Raw genomic sequence first — 16,057 nt, 5'->3', positions numbered from 1 at the left:
TCTTTTTAGAGAGGAAAATGCTTAAAATGAATGTAGGAAAGGCTCAGAAAGCTTCTTGGATATCAAATGACTTCATGGGGGAAAAAAATGTCAATGATATAAGAGTAAATGAATCAAAACCATATGGATCAAATTTTCCCTAAAATACACAGTTTGAAAAATTAAGGAGGAAAAGTGCTTGGCAAAAATGTGTTTTAGGTTTTACCAAACCCAAAACATTTGAAGAATCATTTGCAATGGTTGATGAACCCTAAATGCAGCCAAGTTGGCCCATTTTTATATAAAACAAAACAACAATAGGAAAGCTTCCTAGAAACCACGTAACCCACTGATACTGTATTTCACTCAAGAAATTATTAGAAACTGTCACCAAAGAACCATGGAATTTGTAGAAAAGTAAGGTGGGGGTGGGGGATGAAATGATAAAAGTTTGTTAATTTAATTGGCCTTGTTTGGAGGGGTTGGCTACGTGTGTCTTGGGGGTGGGAGAGCAGTGAGGGTAGTATTTCTTTGCAAAGAAAAGTTAATTAGAAGAACATGGGCCAAATGTTAATTAGTCTCACATCTTGAGCATATGGTAGTATTTCCTTGGCATTCCATATTCCAAGTCAGTATTCCTTTTCCCTTCTGCACGTGTAGGAAGGTGTTGGTAACGCACTGTCTGGGGATGGAGGAGAAATACATGGTCCATATTTCCCCATGTTCTGTATCCCCCCACCAAGAGAACACACTCTTCCAAGAGAAGGCTGTGGGGCTGGGCGCAGTTGCTCACACCTGTTATCCCAGCACTTTGGGAGATAGAGGCAGGAGAATTGCTTGAGGCCAGGAGCTTGAGACCAACCTGAGCAACATAACAAGAGCCCATCTCTGCAAAAAAATAATTTAACAATTAGCCAAGCATGGTGACACACATCTGTAGTCCCAGCTACTTGGAAGGCTGAGCAGGAGGATCACTTGAGCCCAAGAGTTTGAGGCTGCAGTGAGCTAAGATCATGCCACTGCAGTCCAGCCTGGGTGACAGAGAGAGACCCTGACTCTAAAAAAAAAAAAAATTAAAAGTCAAAAAAATCCAGAAGATTGCTACTGCAGTGAAAGCCCTTGCTAGAGTGAGTTAAATGGTTTTTTCTCAGAGAGTGTTTTGTTGGTGTCATTAGCCTACCACCCGCCACCCGCCACCCCCACCCATCACTAAGAGTCTCGCCTCACATTCCCTGACAGCCGCAGCCTTCCAGGGCATGTGAAGCCAAGCCTTACATTGGTGAAGCCATTCCACCACACCTGCAGGAAAATCAGGTCAAGTATCAGTGCAGAAGCCCGTGGAAAACTATGTAGGCCATTATGCTTCCTCAGGTGGAGACCAACCACTGAAACTTGTTATTTGTGTTCATAGAATTAGTAACAACTGGGAGAGAAATAGGTTTGGCTTTTAACCCAGCCAGTACCTCACTCTATCATTTAGATGATTGAGTTGCCTTGGCCTCAGTTTTCTTGTAAGGAAAACGGAAATGTTCCCCAGATACAGTTGCTGATTGCCTCAGAACAAGAAAAACTTGTCAACGATTAAGTGCATAGACCCTTTCAGCAATTCAAGGAAGAATAACACCAAAGTTTCTAAAGGTGGGTATTCTGAGCTTTAGACTGTCACAAATACACATCAGTCTATTGCTACCCTCTCTGACCATCTGGACACGTGTGACCTCCTTGAGGTACTGTTACTTACCCACCCCTCATGAAGCTGAGACCTTCCCGGAGGAAAGGTTGAGAGCATCTATGATGCACCATTTGGCAAATGGCTCTGATTCTGAGCTTTAAAAGAAACTTTGCTTGAGAGATATTAGAGATGCCAAACAAAAACCAACTACCATACACACACACACACACACACAGAGAGAGAGAAACGATTTGGGTTTCCTTATGATGTCTATTATTAATTCCTTGACAAAAAACTAGCAAGTCAATTCAACAATGCTTCACGTACATTCCAACTTATGGTTTCCAAGTCTGAATGGTAAATAACACATCAATTTCAGTGACACTAGGAAAAAAAAATAAAATGCACAAATATTTCTAACATGTCAAATAACCTCTACTGAAGAGACCTACAATGAATTGATGATAATAACTCAAAAAACTTTATATCCAATTCAGTTTCAATTCATAGGTGGGGAAAGACCTATGATGGCATCTAAAGGCAGAGAAAAGGCAAGATGCAAAGGTGTATATAGTACTATCTCAATTATGCTTCTAAAAGAGGCATAAGACCCCAAAATCTGAAAGGCGATATGCAAAAATATTAATAGTGATTGTATTGGGGGAATTTTTTTCTACTCTAAAGACACTTTTAAAAAAATTTTTCCATATTTCTATAATAAGCATCCAATGCTTTTATTATTGGGAGAAGTTAAAAAAAATAGAAATTAAGCTTAGCAAAAAGAGCATAACTTAGTATGAACCTAAAAGTTTACAAAACTAGTCTCTACTAGATTATTTAAAATATAACCAAAACCCCCTGCCCCTGCTTTGTCAGGAAACCTGTTTCTTCTTCACTCAACTCTGTGCTATCCTGGACAAGAGTCTAGACTAGGAGATAAGAATCCTACATTCTAGTCCCAATTTCCTCACTCTCAGCCCTGTGGCCAGCAGTAGGTGACACTATTTCTGGGCCTCAGTTGATTTATTTGCATGTTAGATGACCAGACAGAAGAAGAGGCAGTAGAAGAGTAGGTGGAGAGGAAGAGGAGAAATGGTAATCATACTATTAGTTAGTTTTATAGGATCCAATATATTAATAAGCACTTTATGATAAGCAGTGACTAAAGGGTCACCAGCCTTTTTTTAGTCTCTTCATTAGTTAACAGGAAAACCAGGTTACTAGACGTGGGCTTTTTGCTTCGAATTTTTCTTTACAATATTTTTAATAAAGTGAGACAACCAAAAGTAGTGTAGGCATCCTCTAGTTTAAACAGAGGCATTCTTGAGAAGTGATAAATCCCAAAGGCTGTAGAAATCTGAGTTCTAATCCTAATTCTACTCCATTGTCTTATAAATATTTTTGGCAAGATACTGTTTCATTTACTGTCTTTTGTTCCCCAGCTCAGCCTGGGACATGAGGAAGAACTTCATATTATTTGTCTCTTTTCTTCCTCATTAGGGTCGCTACAAGAACTAAGACAACACGGGTTCGTAGTGGTGGTTTGAGGTGGAAACACATGGTGGAAATGCAAAATATCCTGGATATTTGCAATATAATAAGTAAGGAATTAACATGATAAGCAAGATGTAGTAAAAAAATACAGGAAAAAAAATGCCTGTGGAATTTTCCATTGCTTGATGTTGGAATGATTCCCCCTCCCCCACCACCAGCAACTCTAGAATCAGCCAGGCTTCTTGAAGTCAAGCATTAATGGTTAGGAGATCAAGTTCTAGCAATTCCACCTATGTAATTCTTCTATAATACACCATAGTACACATCATAACATACAAGATAATACACTTAAAATGCAAGAAACTAGCAGTTTCACCTATAGAACACAGATTTGTGTTATTGTTATTATGACCAAATAAGATAAGGTACTAAAAACTGCAACAGAATCCTGGATCTCACCTAACAGAAGCAGCGAGGGTGAGAGTTTACTTTCATTAAAACTGTCAACCAAATCATGTTCCTAAAAAGCTTTTCTATGGCCCAAAACTACTAAATGTTAAAAATTGCAGAGATAACTACTTCTGATGTTATTTCTAAATTGTGGAAGAAGAAGTTTATACACTATGAATATGGGCATTTTAAAGATGACTCTATCAATGTGAGTCCATGATTTTCATGCAAAATCACATTCACAAATGCCAGCACTTGGAAATGAAATGTATTAAAAGTCCTGTAGGAAGCATTTTCATTGTTTTCATGTTGTTATTTTTCAGCTGAGGTTTAAAGCCACCTCTTATTTTTTTATCCCAGGATATGCTATAGGAATCTATGAAACTTAATTACATTTACTGTTACAAAAAGGGATTTATGAACTTTTGCCTTTAGGCAGAAATGTTTATTCCATTGCCTTTGCTATCCATTCTTTTCAACTCCAACGGCTTTGAACTTTTCAGCTGCTCGGAGTTATCACCGTTGCGCAGAGCCCAGGAACTCCACTCTCAAGACAGACACCACAAGTTGAAGAAAACGAAGAAGGCAAAGATATACGAGTCGTTATTTTGGCCACCCTTTGTGCCATTAAAATCTCATTTTCTGCCTATTAGAATGCCCTCTTGGTGCTTAGGCAGCGGTGATAGTCAGTGATTAGTGTGTAATTGAGGATAATTGTCTTTTCACTTTTCATTTGTGTCATTCGGAGCTTCTCTCTGTTTTTCTAACCACCGAGAGGAAAAAGGGGGTTGAGAAAAGATAAAGCTGTTAAAACTCTCACTCTCAGCCCTGAAGAGATTCTTGATTGCAATTATAGATTGCAACCCCTTTGTGACATTTCTCCAAATTTAGTGGGCAGCTATCCTCACCACCTGGGCTAAACACTCTCTAATAAAATCAAGTGATCTGTATTTAAACAACTGCTAATAATATCAACCTCAGACAGATGCCACATGTAGGAAATTTAACCAACCCCGGGACATGCAATTATCAAGGCAATTTATTAATATGATCTCCCAAGAAAAGCTCACAGTCCAATGCAAATTAGAAAAACAATTATAACATTCAAATATTTATATATTCCCACAGAGCAGCAATTCTCCTAATTTGTGCATTTATAACTCATTTATTCCAGAATTCGTAGCCATCAACTCGGTCTCTCTCTGCATGACTTGTTTGCTTCCTCTCCAAGTGTTTCGTCAAAGCTTTAGTGCTTCTTTATGAAGTGCTTTTGCTCACAACCTCATCCGCTGACCAAACAGCATTTAAAACAAGAAACAAAACCAAAAATAAAAACCCAGCCATGTTTGTGAGTTTCTTAACCAAAGTCCAGAACTAGGATGGAGAAGACGACACATGACAAACACCTTCACAACTAAGTCTAAACACAAAGTCTGCATGATTACATCAAACATCACTTGAATTTTAAGTCGAAGCTAAAACTTTTGATGCAGCCAGAAGGAAGGGTGAAGAGAAAGGAAACCAGAAAACTGAAATCATGTGGCTTGTATAAAGAATACATTATGGTTTAAATTTGGCAATTCATTACACCACTGCCTCAGGGAATTGACTATTTGGTTCTGGTATACAGCAAATCGTCTGTCTAGAAACACTGACCTGAGGTGAAAGGCCATTGCCAATGGCGGGGTTCATGGGATTGGAGGGCCCCGATGGAGGCACGAAGCTGTCTGTATAGCTGGAAAATCCGTGCCTGGTGCTGGGGAGGCAGTAGGCAGAGCTGCTGTCCGGGTTCGGAGGAATAGTGCTTTGGTGTACGGTGCTTGGAGGAAGCGGCTGAGGTCTGTGAACGGTGCTGCTGGGATCCGACACGGCTGAAATGAAAACCATTGTCAGCTCTAAAGTTTCCGTGTAGGACGGCAGAGAAAGTCCAACGCAAAAGTTCACAAGTCACCAGGCCGTCAGTAGTATCTATTGGTCAGATCAAATATCCATTTCTAACTGCATTTCTTAACATGCAGGTGTAGAATCACTCACCACACATACAGTCACATGTATCTTTGCACATATCTGAAAGGACACAACTTATGTATATACTGTCCATGGCACACTCAACCAGACTACAAATGCAGAAATCACATTAACAATGCTAACAAGTGTATTTTGGTAGTGAATGTTATTAATCAATGTGAGAATCAACCAATATAAGCATTAACCAAGGTAAGGAAGGCAAGCCTCAAATTTCTTATCAAATATACTTCTAAAGCACCTAAATATTAGTGTCATAGTCTAGTTTCAAATGCCGGGAATGCTAGCTTTCATAGTCCCAAATAATTGAGTCTTACAATTTAACATTATCCTATTCAGCTGTGTGTGCTAACAAATAGTGACCGTATCAAAGCTTACCTTCTCTCTAGTACTACTGCAGTTAGTAACCACCATACAACTTCAGTTAGTTGCAAACCGGAGTACAAATGTAGAGGTAAAATTTTACCGAAAGCAAAGCAAATCCCATGTTTATTTAGGAAGGCTGTTTTGTTTCAAAATACTGCAGTGGTGTTGTATTACAACACAGTTTATCTGAGAGATTCAGGTATGTCATAGAACAAACTATGTTTCTGAAATGTGACAGGTACATTCAGGACAACCCAACGTAATATAATTAACATACAAACAACATCGATGTCAGCATCGCAGAAGGATTTCACTTGTATAAAATATCCACCAGAGAAAGCGATTGGAAGTTACATTTTAATCTCCTCGACTCTCTTCCTCTATACCTTGTGGAATCGACGTGGGCTGGTAAGAGGTCTCCGACAGCTGGTATGTTGGCAGCGTCGGCATGGCCGTGGGAGGGAAGCCCCCCGGAATGAGATGGTTGAAAGCCATCAGTTGATTGGCCCCAGCTTGCTTCCTCCATCTTGCACGGCGGTTGCTAAACCAGACCTATGGATTTAATTTAAAATTTGAGGATTTCACTGATGAAATAATAGCACATTCTTAATGAATTTTTCATGCTAAAACAGATTAAAGGCCCCTCACTGACAGGGCAGATAGATGCAAGAGCCCTCCGCCTCCTGTGTTGTTTGGGAGTATTGTCAGGGGTGAAAGGAGAGTTAAATGTCAGGGGTCAGGAGAGAGGATCCAAGGACCCACCGTGGTAATGCAACAGCCCCCAGCAACCTGGCGATGACCGTGGGCAGGAGTCACAGAGCAGGAACAGGCACAGCAGGCCCTCCCCACCACTGTCACAACACCCACCCACCTGCATGTAGTACAGCCTCCTGGGAGGGTTCATGAGCCTCTTTGACCCCCACATGACATGTCCAAAATTTGGTCTTCCCTATTACACTAAGCCTTGTATTTTATATTCTTATCAGTCTGTCTCTGTCTTTCGATGGTCGTTATTCGTATAGCTCCTGGATAGTCATATAGATTGAATAGGAGGATAAATGGAGCCATTTTATCATCTCTTTCAAGGAATGAGACATTGCACTAATCTCAGTGAAAATAAATGCCAAAGTGGTGTTTCCAGACATGAAAGTGTTTTTTTATCTTAAATAACTATTAATAGTTTCTTTATTATTTCTTTCAGCAACAGCTGTAAGCACCTGTAATATCTGTGTCAGGTACTATGCTAACCAGGTACATTCAGGAAAACCTGACGTAATATAATAATATGCCTTCAAGGAATTCAAAGCCCAAGTTTTCTGTGTGAGTCTGTGGAGAGAAAGGGCAATAAGAGCAGCAAGAACTGTAACTGAATACCTAAAATGTTAAGAAATTGTGATCAAGGCCTTTAATGGCCCCATGATCGCGCCCAATTCCTACCTCTGCTGAGTTTATATATAGAATTTGGAGTGATTTTTCCAGAGTTCATACATGATGTTTCCCCCTAAATGAGAGAGGATTTCTACCACTTAAAGATATTCTCCAGTTGGGTACAGTGGCTCATGCCTGTAATCCTAGCACTTTGGGAGGCTGAAGTGGGAGGACTGCTTGAGGTTAGGAGTTCAAGACCAGCCTGAGCAAGACAAAGACCCTGTCTCTACAAAAAAATAGGAAGATTAGTTGGGCATGGTGGCGCATGCCTGTAGTCCCAGCTACAAGGGAGGCTGAGGCAGGAGGATCACCTGAGCCTGGAAGTTTGAGGCTGCAGTGAGCTATGATGATGCCACTGCACTCTAGCCCAGGCAACAGAGCAAGACCCTGCCTCAAAAAAAAAAAGAGAGAGAGAGAGAAATATTCTAGTTGCTACACCAAAAGTTCATTGAAACAATATGGGGAAAGTATTGTGCATGGCCTTGGAGGGATTAAAAGGGAATAAAGTAGGATCCCTGCACTCAAGTGGCTTCCTGCCTTGTCCTCATGGAATTCACAGAGTAGTCAAGGAGACCAAAGTAATTGCTCACTAGAAGTAGAAGTACCATGTTTGGAAGTGCAGAGAATTAGGAAAACTTCAGAGTGGAGGCAAAGTTTCAGCTCATTTTAAAGTTTGGATATGATTTTGATGAGGAATCACTCCAGCTTGTCTAAGAGAAAAGATGAGACTTGGTTTCCCGATAGAACACTGTTAACAATTATACAACTTGATTGTAACTTTTAAAGCCATACAATTTAAGAGAGAAGGAAAGCCCAATTTAGCAAATACTTTGCCAAAGGATCTGCTCAAACTTCTGTTACTCGCCCAGGCATCTGTGTGAAAAGGGTTTTTGTCTTCTCTCACCACTGTTGCAAGACATTGGTAAGGAAAGCTGTTTGAACTTCCCCAAAATATTAACATTTAATACTCCTTAAGTTTCCAACAGGAAAAAGAGGTAAGTCAATATTTCCCCACGTTGATACATAATCGAATTAGAGTTTTATTTAACTTAATAAATTGCCACCTGGGGTAATAGAACTACGAACAACACTCAATTTCTGGTGTGCATCACTTTTGCTTTCTCATGGCACGTCTGAGCGCACGTTACCGTGACTCCCAGAGGCATCAGGGTAAGAAAACCACTTTCAAGGAAGTGCTGGGAACAAGCTGTGTTAGCCTGAGGAAGCCGAGAGTGAGAAATGAGGGCCACGTTCATGCCTGAGTGTACTGTACCATCCCACACACTGTAGTCATATTTTATATTATGAAACTTCAAGACTAAAGAGGTCCTCCTGGCTCAGATGAGGTAATGCCCCACACCTATCTAGACCAACTCTGTGCAGTGTGTCAGCTTTATGAACTAGGCTGGGAGGAGAACTGGACTTCTAAAAGTTCTTTGTAACCTCACCCGTGAAGATTTACTATCCTCAATTCCACCAGTAAGACCCTTTATGAAGAGCTCAGAAACTTACACTTCGGTTGTTGTCGGAGGACACAGCCAGTCTCTCTGTGGCCACCTCCTTCTGTAACCTTTAGATAAGTAAACCAAGTCTGATTTGCCCTGGGGGGTAGCTATGCCTGATCTCTCCATCAGTCTCAACCTGCTGTTAACACAAGGTTCATTCTAACTCCACTATACCCCAGTTTTTAAAATCAAAAATGTCTTTGCTCAAATAATAAAGGAGGAACATCATGACTTTCTACAAATACCTGCGAAAGATAGAATCCAAACAGACTAGAGGTATAAGGGTTTTGAAGTTTGTTTTCATTTTTTTCCAAAATGATACAAATAAGTATCAAAGACATTGAGTAAACCCACCAGGAGTTGGGTTAAAAAATTCTTATATTAATATTTATGATATAATATCTATTATATCTATAATAAAAATTGAAGAGAAATAGTTGGGAAGCAAATTTTTACTGAAAAACAAACCTTCAGCAGGAAGTTCAAGAGATTCCCAAAGGAAGGAATTTAAACATTGTTTAAATTTAAGCTAAATAAATCCAGAGGGTTATTCTTGAGAGGATCAGGGCTTAGTGCGGAATACCCTGCCTGTCTCTGGCCATTTAACCAGATTTTTTATCATCTTACCATCTTTTTGCATTTCCTAGAACCAGCTGAGTCTGCCAAAAGAAACATTAAAGGAAAAATACACTGAAATTGCAAGTTGGGAAGGGGTTTTTGCCTTCTTTATTCTTTGAAACATAGCTTTTGTTTTTAAATAAAATATGTATCTTCTATTTTTAGTAGGGGGAAAAAGGTGCCCTTGAAATAACTTTCATTTTCAATACCCAAACGGACCAAACACAATAATCCTGGGATGCTGTTATCATTCCACATTTAACCAAAATTCCCATGATACTCAGAAGTCCTTGATAAATCTTTCAATAATAAATCACTAGTTCCTAGCAGACAATCAACCAATAATCTACTGAATGGCATGTGTGAGTTTACAAAACTGAATAAGTTCATCTAAAATAGATGGAGGGCATTTATGACTCAGTGGTTAAATTACTGGAAATTTTCCCTTGTTTTGAAAGGAGTAGCAACAGCAACAAAGATAAACTGGCCTTTCGTTGATACTCTTGGAGAGAATATGAATTTTCCACCAGTGTCTTTGTCAGTAGGGCAGAAAGAACAAGTTTTACAAATTTGGCTATGTACCTGTTTAATGTACTTCTGTGATCTATAACTCAATGTAATTTTACCATCTCCGTATCACACTTAGCATTGTAAGGAAGTGGGGAGGGTAGGCACAAATTAATTGGTAACCTCTTAGCACAGTTAATTGCCTATAATTGGATGTATAATTCACAATAGGTCAAATCTCTTCCTCAAAGCAAGTTGATAGTTCATTGATAAACTGCAGCCTGGTTCATTTTCAACTGCCCCCTGGACTTTTCCCCACTGGTATGTCTCTCTACTGAGCCCTTCCGTAAAGCTATATTCATGCCTTTTGGAAAAAGATCTTTAGATACATTTCCAGAGTGGTATAATATCCAATGATATTTTTCAAAGTAAAATTTAAATTGATTGAAAGAGCCCCATAACATTGCGATAACTAGTAAAAAAAAATATAATGATTCACAAAAGAAAAATAAGATTTTCACAAGTTTTTCTCTTCATGAGCAAGTAAACCAATTTGTTCAGACTCTCAGCAATACAAGTTGGGGGAGAACTCAGTACTTTCTACAGTAAAGATATAGTAATACTTTTTTTTCACAGGGGTGCCATGTAGACCAGGCAAAAGTTGAGTCCCAGCTTCCTCACTTACTATTTTTATGACCTTGAACGGTTTGCTTCATACTTGTGGGTCTTTGTTTTCCCATCTGCTAAATAGGGAACATAAAAAACTACTTCGAAAGATTGTTATGACAATTAAAAAGATATAATATATTCAAAGCACTTAAAAGAATACCTAGAAGAAATTAAGTGTTTAATAAATGTTAGTTATTAAGTTAAAAGTCTCACATTGAGATTTCTGTCTGAGAAAATCAAGAATTAAAGCCTCGCTTTATTTCCTTCACTCTGTGGTCTGTAGCCAAAGCCTTTTGTGCCAATGTGTAAACAGGAAAGTGCCCAAGGAACACCTCAAATAATTGAAAGCCAGTTTGACTTGAATGGAGGCTTGGGTCAAATTTGCATCCAAGTTTCATGGATTAGTGCTAATTGTCCCATGGTGTAAGCCTAATTTTGCCCTTCAATAAATTACTGCTTCACGTTTTTGGTGTTGTCCTTAAAGGCAATTTAACCTACGTCATTCGAGATGGATTATTTCCAGTGCCATTTGAAAAATGGGGAGAGCATGTAATACTTAATCCTTAGAAAGAGAATTCACAACAAGAGTATAAAATGCTTGATTAAACACTAGACTCAGTGATGTCTAATGCTGCAATGCCAAGTATGGTACTTTTGAAGTAAGTAAATTCAGTGCAAGCTGCTCATTTCCCTGGACCTTCTCATTCACATCATCTTCTTTCGCTTTCTCTACCACGCTCTCCCCAGCCTTCCTATCGTCGCTGCTCTCCAGTTTTGGCCACTGCATGGAGAGCAGGTTGGGAAGAGGATGGGCAAGTTTGACAAGGAAGAACGTCATGTGCCCAAGTATGTCTAAAACTCATGGACACTCACGAGCACATTCAGCCACATCTTGATACAACTCAAGAGCGAGCTCCTGCAGAGAGCTGTAGAATGACCACAGTCTTGCTTCATCGTGGAGTTCAGGATATTCCATACCTGTCTTAATTTCTGAACTACATAGATATGTTGGGTAGCTTTAAATCACCATGATGCTTCTTTGAGAATCTCAAATTACTGCTGCTATAAAGGTCCTGAGAGATCATGCATCCTAGTAGTTTTTAATTTGGGAGTTGGGGAAAGATTGTATTTGATAATGTGATAAAAAGCCAGGGGTCCTGGTTAACAGTTGTATATAGACAGACAGACAGACACACACAAACACACACACACACACACACACACACAGAAAGAGGCATGAAATTTTGTGTACAAATCTCAAGTTTCCCAAAAAGTCCATCCATGATTATTATAGTTTGTTGTGGACCCAGACTGAGATCATCTGATCTAACCAACCCCATATTTTAAAAATTAAGAGGAAAAAAAAAAAAAACACCTGAAGCCCAGAATGATTACAACAGGATTAGGTGACTTGCTCAACAAAACACTTTTGGCAAGCTTGGACCAAAACCCCTGTCTTCTGACTCCTAATTAGATGCTATTCCCACAAGTAGCTTCCTTTCCTGTCTTCCATTATCTTGATGGTGAAAAAGAATGATACTTTCCTAATTCCTGGGATTCTTAGATGGAATATTTACTAAAACTTTTTTACATCATAAATATTTGCAAGTAATTCTTTCTCACAAAACTTTAATGCTTGTCATTATTTGCATAGTAACAGCTACCCAGATGAATTAGGCAAATAGTCTTATTTTTTCACCTGTAGTGTTGTTGTTATGAGGCAGATAGTCTTTGGTGTACAACAATTCTTAGTTCGTGTATTCAGATTTGGCTATGATAACTCAACATAGCTACTGCCCAAATGAATTTTTATGAAACACTGGCAAAGGTCTAAAAGTTATTATAGCTTTAGTCTCATCACTATCCAGAAGAGTCTAGAAATAGTTTTGCTCAGGAAAGAAAAAGGGAATGGAGGCATGGTTTTCTAGAGTTTGGTGTTTGGTTTTCCAGATGCCCCAAATTAAACTAACTCACACTTTCTGGCTATCACTCAAACTGAGTTGACTTTGCTACTGCTTTCCCAGATCCTTCTAAAAACTAAAGGATTTTCTCCTGGCATTTTAATCAGTGATTAACTACTCCCTTCTTTTTCCTGCTGAGTTAAGTAAAAGATCCATATGCTGGGTGTTCGAGGGAATTTGTTAGGCTGTAGATCACAGCCGTGGTGCAGGACATGATGTGTCTCAAGGGAACTAAAGAAGCCATAAGGAATGTAAAGAGTCACCGGGTTAAAGCCACATTAAGACAGCTGTTACGTTAATGAGGGCCCTGCTTTGGAGAGGAGGTCACTGTATAGAAAAATATGAACCTCTCTTTATTGGTTTGATCCCATGTCCTCTGAAAGTTAATGGGCCATTCTTATCATCCTTCGGCATTCACTGAGCCAGATGAGATTGCTGGGCACTGTACAAGCTACACGGAGTTGAATTTATTCTGTCCTCATCCTTAGTTTTGACAAAGGCAGGAGTAAGTAGAGCAACACTCAACACTCTTTTCAGTGTTTCATCACCTTCTTTTTCTGGTCTCCTTAAAATAAGTGTTTATTTTTTGACTCTCATTCAGTTTAGAGCTGATATTTGACCTGTCTTAAGAATAGATCTAGTATGTGGCCTTGGCCAGCCACGGAGTACAGGGACCAGTCCCTGGAATACAGTGAACACTCAAGGGAGGAGCGATTGGCCTTCACTTCATATTTAAAGCAGGTAATCTCAGAACTATAGCAAAAGTAAAATAGATTTAATGTACATATTATTTATAACATTGTTATATATGATACTATAGTACAGTATTATAATATTATTGAATTCCTCCACCCATTTCATTGGGATACAGGGTGTTCCTCTGCACTGCATAGTACAGAAATGACTTCCATTAACCACAAATCATGATAATATATTAATGTGTATATTAATATATCACAAACATATTAGTACATTATTAATATTTATAATATTAACAAATCATATTATTAACATATTATCATGATATGTTAATAATACACATATTGATACATATATACATATATATTTAATTTATAATGATAATATATTAATTATAATATATAATTAGTATTACATATACACATAATATATAAAATGCATATATTGAATATAATATGTATATGAATATATTATCATCATTGTAAATATTAATAATACAATAATGGGTATTAGTGTTGTTAATAATAAGAATGCAATAATATATTTATGATATATTAATATACACATTTACATATTATCATGATTTGTGGTTAATGGAAGTCATTTCCATACTGTGCAAGGGGAGGAACACTCTGTATTCCAATGAAATGGGTTCAATAGCTCCAACTCCAATGCATCAACCCTGTGACCCTTAGTATATCTGTGGCTCTGCCCTTCATTCACCCTCCTACCCAGCTCCAGCTTACACAGCCATCTGCTTACATTCTGCCCCTGGATACCTTCCTCCACCATCCCTTCCTTGCCATTCCCACTGCCACTACCTATTTCACGCCACAGTCCCCACTGCCTGTCATAGCCAGTGGGAGCTCGCTAGCCTGAAACCCAAGCCGTCCACAGGACATCCTCAGCCTCGCTTCTGCCACCTTACCATTCCTTACACTGTCCCCAAGCTGACTATTCACTGTTCTCTTGATATGACTGGAGTGAAAATAAAAGGTCATCTTATACATGACCCACGCACTCCCACCTCTCTGTGCCTGTGCTCATATAATTCCCTATTACTAACATTCGCTCCTCACCCACCTTGTCCAATGAATACCTGTCCAGCCTAGAAAGTCTGTCTTAAATCTGCCCTCTTCACGCACCTCTCTTATTGACTTCCAGATCTCATCCTTTCCTCTTCTCAACTCCCACTACAGTTTTCTCTCTCTTTCGGTGCTTTTATCTGCTTTGTTTCTAAATTATTTGTATGTTTACTGTATTTGTTTTTGTATGTTAGACTGCAGCTCCTTGAAAGAACTGTCTTAATTCATTTTAGCATGACTTGACTTTCCTAGCACTATGATGATCATATGGAAAGTTAAATAAAACAATCTCTCTGACTAGGCTCTGTGGCCTGGAAGAGGCTATCTCTGTAAAATTCTGTAATAGGAGAGTTAATTAGCTGCGTCTGCGAAAGTGTTGATCAATCTAGGGACCATGACAACTGCTGCGCCCCCAGCCTGACTTTGACTACGAAAGTCAAGTCTCTGGGAATAACAGATGATATTTTCAGATAAGGTAACAATTTCTGGGGCAGCAAGGAGTTCCAGTATACCCTAAAACATATGCAATCTTTCAAACAGTGCTTTACTAACTTGAGGGAAAAGTTTATCATTAATGACAAAAACATTACACTCGATAGAAACATAGTACATCTAAGTAGCCTTTTTCAAAAGGTTTTGAACACATCTAAGAGTTCAAAAGATAATTCAACATGTTCTTAAAACAATATAATTACTTGAAATGTTTCCAGACTACAAAACCCTTAAAGGAAGGAATTTTACCTTGTTTACCTTTGAACATTTTTCAGACTTGTAAGGCCACAGAGATGAAGCGTATGGGATCCAATTATCTCTATAGCTATGCAGCTATGCCACCTTGAGTAGTTACTTAAATAATCAGAGTCTCAGTTTCCTCATCTGTAAATTGGGGATAGCAATTACAGCACCAACCTGGGGTTTTAATGATAATTAAATGGATTACTTCATGTAAAGCACTTAAAACAGTGCCTAGCACAGAGTAAACACTCAAAACTTGTTTGCTATTATCTGTATGCTGCCCCCAAAGGCACACAATAAGGTGAACAATAAATATTCCTCAAATGAATTGACATACCTCTGTGTATCATAAATATAACCATATTCTCTTAGAAGTAACAACCAAAGTCTAAAAACGTGCATCTACATTAAAGGGCTATTCCTAATATATTTATTTTCTTGGTTTAAAATATGTTTTAGATGAGAAGATACTTTTTGTTTCCTGGCTGGCTTTAAGTAGGACATGAGAGCCCGGGCGTCAGTACCTGAACTCGGGCCTCAGTAAGCTTCGCCCTCTGGGCCAGCTCCTCTCTGGTATAAATATCAGGGTAGTGGGTTCTCTCAAAAGCACGTTCTAGTTCTTCAAGCTGTTCTGCAGTGAAGGTGGTTCGGCTTCGGCGCTGTTTTCTCTTTAGCGGTAAATCTGGTTCAGAGTCGATGTCAGAGCCTTCGTCTGACTGTGGTACTGAGGCTAAAAGCATAAGAGAAAAAAACATCATAAAATATGAATCAAAAAATAAAATAAAATAAAAGTGTATCAGAAAAAGTCTGGCCAAGCCATGATAATTCAAATCTTAGTCTATAGCACATTCCCAATGTCTTCCC

The 16,057-nt window shown here is 38.8% G+C and overlaps 1 protein-coding gene across 3 annotated transcripts in view; it reads right to left on the bottom strand.

Annotated features, from left to right (window-relative positions):
- PAX3 (paired box 3) overlaps positions 1 to 16,057 on the bottom strand; it is a 90,609-nt gene that overhangs the window by 12,807 nt on the left and 61,745 nt on the right. For all 3 annotated transcript variants that reach the window (XM_069466886.1, XM_069466887.1, XM_069466888.1), the window contains exons 5-7: positions 15,718 to 15,923; positions 6,373 to 6,538; positions 5,252 to 5,466 (exon numbers count right to left, since the gene is read on the bottom strand). In XM_069466886.1, coding sequence (XP_069322987.1) covers positions 5,252 to 5,466; positions 6,373 to 6,538; positions 15,718 to 15,923 — 587 coding nt within the window. The remainder of the gene's footprint in view (positions 1 to 5,251; positions 5,467 to 6,372; positions 6,539 to 15,717; positions 15,924 to 16,057) is intronic.

The sequence above is a fragment of the Eulemur rufifrons genome, chromosome 1, assembly GCF_041146395.1.
Source record: "Eulemur rufifrons isolate Redbay chromosome 1, OSU_ERuf_1, whole genome shotgun sequence".
Taxonomy (NCBI): Eukaryota; Metazoa; Chordata; class Mammalia; order Primates; family Lemuridae; genus Eulemur; species Eulemur rufifrons.
The sequence above is the reverse complement of the archived record's forward strand: the minus strand, read 5'-3'. Positions and strand labels throughout refer to the sequence as shown.